Below are 14,573 nucleotides of genomic sequence, written 5' to 3' on the forward strand. Positions count from 1 at the left end.
AATATAAATGGCACTGATTTTTTTCACGGAATAAGTTAATCAGTCTGATGTTATCAATTCCAAGTCTTCCAAAGGATGCTTTGTGTTCAGCATTTACATTTGATTTTGCAGCACTACTCTCTTTCTTCCTTTTCAATACCACCAAATTCTAAGAATTAAATAATGATTGTTTGTTGCTCTTTGAGAACTCAATTTCTGAAAGCTAATGGAGCTCTAGGATGAAAGATTTATCCTTCATCTACAACGTTACTTGAATGCCTTAGGACTAAATAATGATTGTTTGTGGCTCTTTGACAACTCAATTTCTGAAAGCTAATGAAGCTCTAGGATGAAAGATTTATCCTTCATCTACATTGTTACTTGAATACCTTAGTACTAAATAATGATTCTTTGTGGCTCTTGGACAACTTAATTTCTGAAAGCTAATGAAGCTCTAGGATGAAAGATTTATCCTTCATCTACAACGTTACTTGAATACCTTATGACTTTACAAATGAAAGCATCTAATACTTTATATGACAGCACAATGTTAATTCTAGAGTTCTAGTAATAGTCAAATAAACGAACCTTTCTGAAAGCATCTTATGCAGATTTTTGTCATGAAAATGCTCCTCCTTTTCAGTTTCATTGTCTTAGTTTTTGACCCGATGTGGAAGGGTTGGAATCTTCTTTAAAAATGCTTATTTCCTTTCTTTGAGGTGACAATTTCTAGAGTTTGTCAGAATTGAGGTGCCTGAGGATTTTAAGTGCTTCTTGGAGATCTGCTTATAAGGATGGAGAGACTAACTGTGGACAGAAATATTTGCATCCGTTGAATCCATCAAGCCTCAATTTGAATGTACCTTAACAATCAGACTGTGAACTGTCAATCTGCATGATCATCGGTATTTTCTAGATCTATTTGTAGGTAATTCTTCATTCTCCTGACCTCAATCTAGATTCTAACAGTTCGTGGTTACCAAAGCAATGTGTAGTGTTTCTCTCCCTTTGAGAAAACCACCCTCATTGGGTAATGTAAATATTGCCACCGCCTACTTAATCATTCTCGGTAACATCGGCGATATGTTGTATTATCCCACTATAGGGCTAGTAAGCCTACTGCCGTGAATGTTTGCAACTCTTACTTTTGGGTTTAAAAGAGTCAAAATAGGATTATTTCTGGTAGTTATCCTAGGTTAGCATTGCTGCTGGCCATCATCAAGTTGTCTTTACAAAAGCCCAGAGAATCTTTTAATATGTTGCCAGAATTCATCATGGCCAAGACCCTCTAGGCCTAACTAACACCACACTTAACTCCCCTCTTGGCGAAGGGTCATTGTAAGAAGACCGTGCTGCTACTTTGCATAGACCTTAGGTTTGCCCTGTCCAGGGAAGTTTTGAGTCCCATTTCCAACAGTATGTGTCTGAAGAAACTTACTGCTGCCCCATCAGCGATTTCTCTATCCTCAAATAACCTATTCTAGCATTACTTTTCTAATTTCTACATTTTTGATGGAATACTCTAGCATAACCTTATCTATCACATTCTCTGCACTTAACTATAGGCCAATTTATTAAAGACCGCAGCTTTCATGATCTCTCTATCATGGAATACAGTACTTTTGTGGCCAATTAATCTTCTCTTGTCATAGCTAACCCCCAATAAGAAGCTCTCAAAGTTATTTTATGGCCATGCTCCTCTTCCACGAGCGCTCTTATCTTCTTCTCCGTCAAAATCTCAAAGGCTTGTGAGAAGTGCTGCTTTTCTATTTTCTACTGGGCAGAATAACTTTAAACCTTTAAATTCTGTTTCATCCATTGCAGCTTTTCAAAGGGAAGCCGGAATGTCTCATCTTTGCTTACTGTAATCCACTTGGTCTCAGTTTTATTCTTTTTCAAAAATAGGTGCTTGAACTGTATTGACTCAAATCTAAAGGAGAAAAGGTCCTACCTAACGTATCATTCTTTAGTAGTAGAGGCCAAGGGATAGAGAATTAGGGATAGCTGGATAGGTTTGTCTGGAGATTTTTCGATGTGTTCTGTCACACGTTCTAATTTAATGAAAACTGATGGAGTCTAGTTGTAAAGGAATCCCTTTCATTGTGCATCTCATTCATTGAAAGATCCAATTCATGCCAATCCATAAATTCTGAAACTTCTTCATGGTGGTTTTGGTTCTTGTACCTCTATGCTTCGTGATCCTTGACAAATGGTGTTAACCGTCCTTCTCTAATGCTTGACAACCTTACCCAGAAATTTTCTTCAGGCTTTGCTCTTTTAGGACCATATAGTGTTGTCATAGCCACTGAAACTTCAATCTCTGATGCTCATTGCTTTTACGCAGAGGCTTCTAAATATTTGTGGCTTTCCTCCACCTTCCCAAGAATTCAAAGAACCAGAGACATGGCCATTCTTCCATTTCCATCTGGTACGTGATAGATGGTCTCTCTGGATCTCCAATAGTTGTTCTCAATATCAATAATTGTCCCCTGCACCAGCATATTGTCAAGTGTTTCATATTGAATCCAATCCCTCACATGCCTTCTTTTGTTTAGATTATTCCAACTACCAAATATGCATCTCAAAAGATGTGTTCCTGCCCCTTCCAATATGGTTGCTTGTACACCACTTCCATAATAATTAATAATTTACTTCAACTTGCTGAGCTCCTAATTTTTCTTTATCCTTCAGAGAATTCCTTCCTGGAATCCTTTTGCATGCGATACTGCTTCGTTCTCACTACATTATATTCGCATTTGACGGCTTTCCAGTCTTGAAAATTGTCACTGTTCTGATGCCACCCATAGTTGTTGGAAATGCCTGAGATTCTGAATCGATCTAGGAATTGGAATCGCTTAATCGTGGCTGGTGAGAAGATTCCGGTTGTCAATATCAATGTCTATACATGGGGAATTGCGGGAATCAAGATTTGACCCAAATGGATTCGAGATCCCTACATATATTGAATCGAGGTTCTGTCCTCTTTGGAATTGAGTTTCTGACCTATTTGGAATCAACCCATATGGAATTGGGATTCCTTCATTATATAGAATTGAGATTCCTATATCTTTGGAATCGGGTTTCTGATTTGATGCTTCTCATAGGTTTTGAATTGTTTATTTTATCGTTCATCGCCCTATGTTTGTGTTTCTAATTTGATGGAGAGAGTATAATTATATGTGGAAGGATCTACTTGCTTTGAATTTGGCTTCACATTGGCCGAAAGTGGGAAGAATCCTATGGAAAGCAACAGTGGCAGCAACGCTTTGGATTCTCTGGAAAGAAAGAAATGCTAGAATCTTTCAGGGACAGGCGTGCCTAGCCCCTTCTCTCTTTCACAAGGTTACATCCCTAGTAACCTTCTGGGCGTCAAACCACCACCTATTCAAAGGTATCCCAACGAACTCTTTCCTAACTCAATGGGAGCATATCCTTCTAAACAAACCAAAGAAAAAGAAAATTTCAAGCGCTTGCAAACCCCCCCCCCCCCAAGGAGCAATCAAATTAACCTTTGATGGATGCTCTTTTGGAAACCCTGGCCATGCAGGTGGGGTTTTTAGAGATCACCAACACAACATCCTTTTCACCTACTCTGAATACCTTGGCATCCAAGATTCACAGTATGCTGAATCATTGAACTTCCTAAGAGGCCTGCAAAATTTCGATCGATCTTGGGGACAAAACCTATTAGTGGAGGGGGATGCCTGAAACATCATTTCTTGGGCATCCAGGAAAGCTATTCCCCCTTGTTATCTTGCGCCTCTTTATGATGAGATTGTACACCTTTGCAGGGATATACCTGTCTCACGGATGCATACCTCGAGGACGTTTAAAGAGGAGATTGTACACCTTTGCAGGGATATACCTGTCTCACGGATGCATACCTCGAGGACGTCAAACGGGCTCGTAGATTTGCTGGCCAAGGACGGAGCCAAGGCCCATGATGATGACTAGGCCCATACCACTTTTTTGCATTGGGCCGGCCACAAAGGATGAAGACTAGGAGTACCCCTCTACTGGAATGGGCAAATTTTTGATTCGCCTTTTTTGTAAACTCATTGTATACTTTGTAAGGGGGTAAACTTATAACCGCATTTTGTATAGGGTCAGTTGACCTATTCTTTTTTACCAGGAGTCCTGTCTAGTAAGGCACTCTCGACCTATCCCTAACAATTTGTACTCTCATTCTCAAAGCAATACAAATGTCAACATTTCTAAAAAAAAAGAATTATATGTGGAAGGATCTTGACTCATGGATCTCTTGGTTCGAGAAATAAGAGGATCAAACCGTTTCTTTTGACTCTTTTTCAAATTCAATAAATTCAACAAATGCAAAATCGAGATTCAACAATTGCGAAGTCAAGAATCTCTAAATATTAGAAACGATATTTTGTAAGTTTTGGAATCAAGATTCTGAAAATAAGGAATTGAGATTCTTGACTTTACAAAAATGGATTCTGTCCACATTCATTGTCAGAATCACATAATCGAGATTCCGAATCAGAATCGTGCCTTTAGTTGAGAGGTTGCGCCATTGCGGTAACTTTGGTGTCACCAATCCCTATGCTCTAATGTCTTTCTCCGCATAAATAAGCTTTATTCTCCACACGTTGCAGTTCAGTTCTAATGCTCTCTTCTAAGTCCTGATAGCAAACTTCTTAAGTCCTCCTTGTGGGTCCTTTCTGTTCTTCCCAAAGAGTCACCAAGCAGCCATCAGAATTAATTTTCCTATTTTATGGGAGTGGAAATTTCATCCTCCTGCCTTCTATCACTAATATGAGAGCTACCTATTGGTACTTGATGTTGGTTCCCATTCTCAAATTCTAAGGAGAAACATGCACATTCTTTTTGATAATTAGAGAGCCACATTCATTGAAAGCTTTCTCTGCCTGGATGTATAGAACGAGACCGGCAGCGTTTGTATAAAAGCCCTGTTTGGTTCCATATTCCCCTTGGTGGTCCCTGGGCATTCTGCTCACTTCTCTAATACCTCATGGTAGTTTCTTGCTCAATAACTTTCTTTTGGCTGACTTCAGGTGACTACTTGGATTTTGTTCCCCCCCTTTCCACCCCTTCCCTTCTAATTTACTCTGCAAACATGCACATATATCAACACTAGCCTTTATATATGTTTTATCTGATGTCATATCTTACAACATCCAAATAACCTTGATTGCAAGGAAGGAGAAATATGACGACTTAATAATTTTTTATGTCATTTGGTGTTCATCACTTCATCTTTCATCTAACATCAGATGTGTATGTTCCTATTTATACGCTTATTGGCCCCTTGCTCTCTCTTCATCTTGCACGCCATTGATGATATTCTTCCTTCGGTTTCACCTGCTGTATTGGTGCAACCTGTCCTCTATGTTATCATTTTTATCCCTTTCCTTTCCCCATCTTGTTTTCCTTGTATTCTATGTCTATTTTCTCTTGCCCTTTGTAGTTGTTTGCTTCTAGACCCTTCACTCATTGCCAGATGTAATAATAATACCTTAAAGGTATACCTGTTCCTCACCTGATACAACATTCTTGATGAATAATTTGATGCAATCTTTAAAAAAAAGATTGGTGACCGTGAGGGCCTATCCCAAAAACCAGTCTGGATCGACAGTCCAGATCCATGGATTAGCAGGATCGGCAAGATCTAACAGATCTGTGGATCAGCAGGATCGACAAGATCCGACGTTAAACAAATTTCAAAAAATTCTAAAAATTTCTTAAAAATCTAGTGTTTTGGGTTCCCCCCCAAAAAAATAGTGGTATTGCATTATTATTTTTATTATTTTACAAAAAATACATAAATATTGAGAACTTATCTCATGTCTGAGTATTTGTTATCTATTACACTCGAATCGAAGAGGCAACACATTGCAATAAAATGGATCTCTCTAACTCAAATTTTGAAGCGTACAATAGTTTATCTTTTTTTTTTGATTTAATAGAAAGATTTAATAGATATAGAAAAAAACTATGACCGTTACAATGACCTATCATGCTTTTATTAAAACAAAATAGCAATTGGGGAAAAAGCTTAAACCCTCCATTTCTGCTTTCTCACCACACATGCTTTCACTATTCCAAAGTTTATTTTTTTGAAAGTTTTTTTTATTTGTTGTTAAGTAAACAACTTCAAATATCAGATTAATTAAATCATTTCCAAGGTCTCGCCATATGGTTCCAACAAAACCCTTCCTTTTTTAACCTTAAAACAATAGAAAAAATCCACTGCCCCTATCGATATTTCCATCGTTGGTAGGGGCAAAAGATCAAGAAACATGCCATTGCCATGCATTTCAACCACATCCTTCTTGAGCTCATCGTGAAATGTCTCTCTAAACTGCCCACTACATGAGATTTAGCAAATAATAGTATATGTTGCCATGTAAATTAATCTAAGGTGTAATACTTAGTATACATAGAAATATAGAATTGGGGACCATGAATTTGCAGTCACATTTTAATAAAATTGAAAAAATAAATTATATTGGCAATGAAGAATAATGGATAGTGCAAGGCTTAGGTTTAGAGGTCGAAATCAGCTCTACTTATTGTCCGGTGGTGCGCAAATATTCATACCTCAAAACAAAAGTTTTTTCACCCCAAAACAAAAAGTGGCAGAGAGAAGGTGCAAGAAGAATTGTCCCACATCGGGAACAAGAGGGAAGAAATGGTTGCCATGCTTGTATAAAAGTGGTTCCCACTCACGTTAATAAAACAAATATAAGGTCGTACGCTCGCATGGGGTAAAGTGTATTTATTTGTTTGCAGTGGTTGGGTTAAAAAAATTATCAAATATGGGGTGGTTGCCACCTTTCTTTTAATTAAAATTTTTTTAAAATTTCTAATAAAAATATTAAGAAAATCGAAGAACTGTTGAGTCATCTTGTTTACTTGGTGAGCTGATCAGATCCTTTATAGAACCGGCCAGTTCTGTCAGAGAATGAGATGATTCCCTATAGAATTGGCCATTTCCTGATATACTACGGTGACCAGCATAGTTCTATTGATTTCGGATCTAGATCGGGTGATTCCGATTTAGATCGATGGTTTTTAACACCTTGATTTGATGCAAATACTGGACAGCTGAATCTTTCTCATGTTGTCCTACATTTTCCACAAAGGGGGACCAATATTTTAAAAAAAGAAAAGTCACCACAAAAAGTTGGACCACTTGACTTGAATTTCTGTGATGGCCCTTGGGATATATATAGGAGAAGATTGCTAGAAGAAAACATTAGATTTTCTTCTACTTGAGTATTCTGAAGTAATTGAAATCTTCATTCATTGCTTTAAACACGATTTTTTTTTGGTAGATATGTGACCATAAAGACGATCGTCACCTTCTGCCAGCTATGATGGTGCTTATGTTTTCTGTGAAGGTATTTCTGTTACTTGAGCTATTGTTTGATATAAAGTATAGAATATAATTTCTTATGCATGCCTTGTTAATTTCTTTACTTACATGTTTTTGGTTTTATCCTGTCAGGGAGGTTTTAATTTGAAGTCCGTTTAGTACTCTTCACTTGTTTCTCTATACTATTTACCTTTCTATATGCTGCATGGTAAGAGTTCTTTACTGATGGTTACCTTCATTAGTTCAGAATGCTTGCAGCAAGGGATGGTTCCGTGTTCTGGACACTGAGGAACTACTTGTTTTGGTAAATGAGGTCTGTTAGCTTGCTATATATGCATGCTCTCTCATTTCATAGAGAAACACGTTTGAGAGTTATATTACAAAGTACGGATCTTGTTAATGTTGCAGATTTCAAGTTGCTTTTGTAATGTTGGGAACAACATTTTGCCATCAAGCAGTGCTCTTAATATCATTTCAAAAATTATTCCCAGGTGCGTCTTGCAGTCATTTGAACAATTTTTAAGTCAATAGAATTGCTTTATATATTGTAGAACTCTGGTGAACCTAATAGAATGGCATGAAGTCACTGTGGGTTTTTAGTCATTAATTAATGCTGGATTGCTCATGTTCTTGATTCTTATATATTAATGTATATTGTTGCATGCATGTATACCTACATGTACATGGTGTGATACCATACATATGGCCTGTTTATAAATATAACTTGAAATCTTACCCAAAGATACAATTACAATGGGAAAACAAAGGGTTCTCATAGTAACAAGTACTAGGGCTGTTTTTTTTTTTTTTTTGAGGAAGTGTTAATTTTTATAACTGAAAACAGTAAATTACAGTAAAATATTTAAAGAAGGCATCCTACAAGATGGGGGCTCAGAGTACAAGAGATAGGGGTTGGGAGAATAGACAAAAGATGGAAAAAATATAGAAGAAGTCCAACATAAAGGGGAAGCACAAATGGGTGAGACTCTGCGGAAGACTGGCTGTCTTGATGTAACGACTCTGTGCAAGGTGGCACTGGGAGATGGATACGAGAGAGGAAGGTGCTGCTTGGATGGACCTGCAGGTGAGCTGAGAGTCCATGGAAGTGGAAGTCTTTAGTGAAGAGCCCGTTCGTCTAAGGCCTGCAGAGGTTAGTTAATCTAGACGAAGTGGGGGAGGAAGAGATGGAGACGGGGAAAGAGGGGGGCTGAAAGGAAGGCAAGACGAGCTAGAATGGAATAGAGGTAAGAGGGGGAGAAGCGGTGGTGAAGAGAGGGTTAGAAAAAGCAGATTGAATATGACAAATCAGCCTTTGGTCTGCGCATGGATGATTAAAATTGTGTGATTTCCACAAACTTAAAGTGTGGGCTACATGGTCTCCTACCGCCTCAGCAGTTCCTCTTTCAACATGATTGTGATTCCACTTATACAGAAGGCACTGTCAATAATATTTCTAAGATGCCAAGATGTCTAAGAAGGGTGAGGACCTTAAACTTTCCCTTAACTCGTCCCAAGCTCGGGTAAACGAGGTGGATTGTGTTAGGTTGACAGCCAATGTAAAACTTTGTCAAAACTTTCTATGAATCTTGAATCCACATTATCTGCTTATGCTAGGGCGTTCCCCGTAAGCGACGTGCCGTACTGAAACCCGGGTACAATGAGAATGAGCAACGGTTAGCTAGGGTGTTTCCCGAAAAAGACGTGCTACGATGTCACCCGGTTGCAGTAAAAAATAGGCAAGGGTTCCCGTGACATTTTGGACTAGCGTGGGTAAATAAGCTAGTTTAAGAGAATAGGATTCGCTTAGCACATGGAATGTAGGAATGCTTACGGGTAAGAGTATTAAGTTAGTGGATACAAAGCGACGAATGACAGTAAACATAACTTGTCTACAAGAAATTAAGTAGAGAGGGGAAAAAGCTAAGGAAATATATGGGTATAAACTTTGTTATACAAAAAAAGATAATAATAGATATGGTGTAGGCATAATAATAGGCAAGATTTAAAAGATAGTGATTGGGCAACGATTAAGTCATGAAACGAGTGTATTAGAAAACCAATTTGGTTTATGCTAGAGAGGTCAACAACTGAGGCTATTTTCCTATGTAGGCAATTGATTGAGAAGTTTAGGGTGAAGGAAAAAGACCTGCACATGGTCTCTATTGATCTAGAGAAAACTTATGATAGAGTACTTCAAAACTTGATTTGGTGAGTGTCAAAAAAGAAAGGAGTCTCCAGATACTATATTGACTTGGTCAGAGATACTATATTGACTTGGTCAGAGATATTTACGTGGGAGCGCTATAACTAGTGTGCGAACAGCTAGTGGAGAGACGAGTTTTCAGTGACAGTTTACATAAGGGGAAAGCATTGATTCCACACCTCTTTGTCTTAATAGTGGACAACTTAACTAAGCACCTATAAGATGAGGTACCGTGGTGTATATTTTCACGGATGACATAGTTTTGATTGATGAGACTTGAAATGATATCAACGCAAAGTTAGAATTGTGGAGGAATTCCATAGAATCTCAAGGTTTTAAAATTAGCCGGCTAAGGCAGTATATGGAATGCAAGTTTAGTAATAATTGAAGTAGAAACGAGGAAGTAGTTAAGATGGTGGCTAAGAAATACCAAAAAAAGTGCACTTTCAATATCTTGGGTTGATAATCCAGGAAAATGAAGAGATTAAGAAAGATGTCACGTATAGTATTAGAGCTGAGTGGACTTAGTGGAGATGTGCAACCAGAGTTTTATGTGATCGTAACATACCAATGAAGCTGAAAGATAAGTTCTATAGGACAACTGTGAGACCAGCTTTGCTTTTCGGGGTGGAATGTTGGGCGGTCAAGAAACCACATAACTATAGAATGAGTGTAGCCGAGTTGAAGTTGTTGAGATGGATGAGTAACATGACAAGAAGGGATATATTCAAAATAAATACATTAAGGAAAATTTAGGTATGGCACCAATAGGTGATAGGATGAGAGAAAATAGACTTAGTTGGGTTGGCTATGTGCAGCATAGACCTATTACAACACCTTTTAGGGGGTGCGAGTTAGTTCAAGTGGAAGACTAAAAAAAAACAAGGGGTATGCTCAAAAGGACATAGTTGGAAGTAGTGAGACAAAGATGGAGACTTATGGTTTCATTGAGGTTATGACCCTTAATAGAGTAGAATGACGGACCATGATTCATATAGTCAACCCCAATTAGTTGGGAAAAGACTCTGATGATGTTGATGATGACGATGACTTCCAAGATGCTAAGAACGCAGCCTTATTAGCATTAAACAAACGATCTTGGTGTTGTTACCTTCTATGCTCCTATCAATAAGCTCTCCCGTAGCATTTATCTGATCTCGTTAGCTGAAGTATTTTATAATTCTCTGTTATGCTTATTCTTGGTCATCCTCTTATTTGTTCCTTAGAGCATTGGAGAGAAGTAAATTCACTGAGGTAGTGGGATGAAAAATAATAGAAGATAAGTATTTCATATCTATTGATATTTGTCTTTGACAAGAATGTATCAAAGTCCAAAGTAAAATAGCAAGGAGATAAATTGTAGTTAACCTATTTCTGACACTCCCTTCAAGCTGGGTGTATGCTTGTGCAATGGAAACTTGGAAGAGCAGTTCATGTCGATCTTTCGCTTTTGGTTTATAATGGAAGGAATGTAATATGAATAATCTTCTTAGCGAGCACTTTTTTCCATATAACATTATAGAATCAGCTTTAAAGTGTTCGGTGTTAGCATGAAAGATGGGCTTCTCCACCAAAGATCGTGCAAAATTAATGGTGTAGTGGCTGTGAGGCTTGTACCTCATACAAGAAATGCGGCCAATTATGCTGTATAAAATGCTTCTCAACATTGGAGAAAGCTCCAATCCGATTGTTTCTTTGCTATTTGGGCCAAAATAGTCACAAAAGGTGGTCTAGTCAAACTACCCTAATTAAAATTATAATATGCAAAAACTTGAAGAAGGTTATTTTTAGAATGGTAAAGGCCATGAGATATTATATATTTCAAAGTACCTTATGTGTTATTGCTACAAGATGGGATCATAGCAAATCTAACGAATTGTTATGCAGAGGTCTTGGTGCATAAAATATCTAGTAATGTTGTCTGCTATGTTGGGGTTTTGTGGCCATTTAAAGGCCTTACAAGAGCATGTAAAACTATGACTATGGTGATATGATAACTCCAGTGGGAGTTTGGTCCATAGGGACCAAAGGATTATTGTCCAGAGGAGCCGAAGTTGGTAATATTGATGCCAAGACTCAAACTAGGCTTGACAAGCTAGGCCTGAGTTCTAAAACCCTATGCGACCTTGGCATATAACACAACTTGAGAAGTGTTTGTAGGGTTAGCCTTTGATGAAGTCGGAGAGATGCCCAGGGTAGTTGGCCGAGGGACTTAGTGACCCTTGTGTGTGATTGGTAGGCCAGAAGGGATAAGGGCCAAATCCTCATCACACGGCATATACTTATGATAGCTATATAGGGAAGTAGGTACCATTGAGGGTGTTACAAGTACATGTGCGAGAGATAGCTCCTTGCATCAGTTGTGATGAGTGTGTACATGTCTGTATGACCTAGGCTTGACCCTAGGGGAACCTATATTCCATAAACTAGGATTGTGTTCTCATCACCTAGTGGCTGGCTTTGGTAGTCCAATCATGAATTCCTGTGATGGACTGTGGGTCATGAAAATTACTTGGTCAATTTGAGAAAGCGATCACACTCACTAGTAAAGATGGAATGCTTCAGTTTTTTCGCAGTTTCATTCACAAAGTTGGATCCGATTTCCATCAAAGTAATTTTAGAATAATTAATTTTGTTTTAAATGATTTTTATAATATTAAAATAAGTTTTTAGATATCTCTGGATATTTTATTTTATCAAAATTGATTTCAAATTAGCTAAAACTGAATTTTCATGTATTTAAATATTCATAGAGGAAAATAAAATGCTCAAGTATGTCTAAAAATCATGTTCTTTCTTCTAAAAATTATTTAATGTTGTGGGGGGTCAAAATTTATTATGGCCCACTACATTAGGCCCACTTTGAATGGGGCATGGGCCCCACTATGCTTTCTATAGGTGGGATGCCCCACTTTCACGTACTTTTTATGAGGTGTGGCTCGTTGTATAAGCCACCTAATTGATTTGAGAATAAAATTGAAAGATTGATTGAAATTAAAAAGAATATTGTAGAATATTTTCTCTACACAAAATATTTGATATGATTAGGTTAAGAAAACTGAGGAATAAGGTTCTAACACCTTCCATTTGATCATGCTGGCTAATCTATGGATTGTATGGCTAAGATCTCTCGCCGCACATGTTACCTATGATCAACGACCTTGATCGAATCTCCATAAGGATGTTTAAACGCTAAACCCTAACCCTAGCCTCACTACTATAAATATATCTCAACGGGTCACTATAATAGAATAGCCTAGAGCTCTCTCTGTCCGCCTCATAGGTGGCACTCCACCCTCTCTCTCTCTACTCTCTCTCCCATACTCTCTAAATTAAAAAAGAAAGAAAAGAGGGACACGCCCCTAGGTCCAAGCAGAGGAAGGGGCACACCCCACATAGATGAGAGGTAAGAGAGGCTCCATGTTCCATGTGCATGTTCTCAAGTTCTTAATAGAGGGTTTAGCCGAGCTTTCCATTTGTTGAGATTGAAGAAAGACCAAGATCTCGTATGCTATTGGTGGAGGAGACCCGGTGTGGGCTGTATAAAGTCCATTAGAGGTGATCTTTTGGCTTATTGTCTTGTTTTATGCTTTCTTGTGCTATTCTTGTTGCCAATCTCCTTTAATGTAATTTTACTTTTGTAATGAAGAAGTTACAAAAAGTGGCAGCAAGTGAGAATCGAAATTTGTTTTTGCTTATTTATTTGATCTTTGATTGTAATATTTGAACATATGTAAGCGCTCTAGCCGGTATCGTGAAAGAAAATTTTAAACTCTATAGACCGTGCTTGTTGACATCGTCCATTCACGCGAATCATCCAGAGATAGAGAGAAAGATCAATTAATAAGTGCAGTCTCCTGTTAGACCTTAAAGCTTCTAATTTAGGGCTATTAGTGTGAGCCACCATACGACACGCCATGGAAATCCAATGCACCTCAGATGTATATCTATGTTTTGCCATACGCATCCACTTTTAAAGTATAGAGAATCACTGAGATCTTTCCTTTTTTTTTTTTTGGAATCTGTTGAGGGAAAAAGATCCTTCATTTTGAAGGTCATTTAAAAAAAAAAAATCATTTGATTTCTTGTTTCATCATCCTCAGTGGTACCAAATCGTCTATATAGTGACGAAGTTTGACATCTTGAGTACTGTGATGCGAGAAATGCTAGGAGTCTGCTGAGCTTCTATAATAGCCTTGCGTATAGAAGCCATCCAGAAATGCTCAAACAGATCTCTTAAGAGCTTTGCTTTATGAAGCTGACACGTGCAAAATTTTGTGCATTGAAATCGTCAACATATGCTTTAGTTGTTTGTGTGCTTACCGTTGTACGTATGCTGGGGGATTCTTTTGAAAGTTTTAGGTTTTGAACTTCCTAAGGTCAAGTTAATCCTTCGCAGAAATGCCTGAGACTGTGTTCACTGAAATCATCTAGTTAGAAGGCTGCTGAAGTTACTTGAAACACCTTTGGATGTTTGTGGGAGAGGGAGAGAGTGGGCAAAGAGAATTTTCTGTTAGATTAAGTCTAGGGACATAAAAGGATTCTCTCTAAAGCGATCCCATAATTAGTCGTATCCCTCGTGAACTTCTTAGAAATGAATGTGAATTGAATGAAGCCTTTGGATACCGCAATTCTAGAACTCTCATCCCAATCATTATCATCATCATTTTAACCTTTTCCTAATTAATTGGGGTCGGCTACATGAATCCTGGTTCTCCTTATCAGGATTCATGATGAGTTTTAGCAAAATTTTACGTTGGCTGCCTACCTAACGCAACTATGCCCTTTTTACCCAAGCATGGGATGGGTTAAGGGAAAATTTAAGGTCATCACCCTTCTTTGACTAGAACTCTCATCCCAATAATAAAGGAAATATAAAACTTGGTAAATGATAAATCTACCCCTTGAAAATTAGATAATACATAATAAGTCTAAAATTCATCACTATTTTCGTGTCTATACTTTATAATAAGATTTGAGGTTTGAAATAGAAAAATTATGAAAAGTATCCTACTAGTGACCTTTGTAGGC

General features: G+C 37.8%; 1 protein-coding gene across 9 annotated transcripts in view; it reads left to right on the plus strand.

Moving 5' to 3' along the window:
* The window catches only part of LOC18433344 (uncharacterized), a 72,668-nt gene that overhangs the window by 11,978 nt on the left and 46,117 nt on the right, over positions 1-14,573 (plus strand). For 4 of the 9 annotated variants that reach the window (XR_016052635.1, XM_011624679.3, XM_088862629.1 and 1 more), the window contains exons 3-5: positions 7,299-7,364; positions 7,587-7,652; positions 7,748-7,830. The exons of 1 other annotated variant lie outside the window; for it this stretch is intronic. Coding sequence is in view for 3 of the 8 variants with exons in the window: in XM_011624679.3 (XP_011622981.2) it covers positions 7,299-7,364; positions 7,587-7,652; positions 7,748-7,830 (215 nt within the window). In the remaining 5 variants the exon portion in view is untranslated. The remainder of the gene's footprint in view (positions 1-7,298; positions 7,365-7,586; positions 7,653-7,747; positions 7,831-14,573) is intronic. 4 more of the 9 variants (XM_088862605.1, XM_088862638.1, XM_020666557.2 and 1 more) reach the window with 2 other exon arrangements.

Source organism: Amborella trichopoda, chromosome 1 (assembly GCF_054954075.1).
Source record: "Amborella trichopoda isolate Santa Cruz 75 chromosome 1, AtrichopodaSantaCruz75HAP2 v2.0, whole genome shotgun sequence".
Lineage (NCBI taxonomy): Eukaryota > Viridiplantae > Streptophyta > Magnoliopsida > Amborellales > Amborellaceae > Amborella > Amborella trichopoda.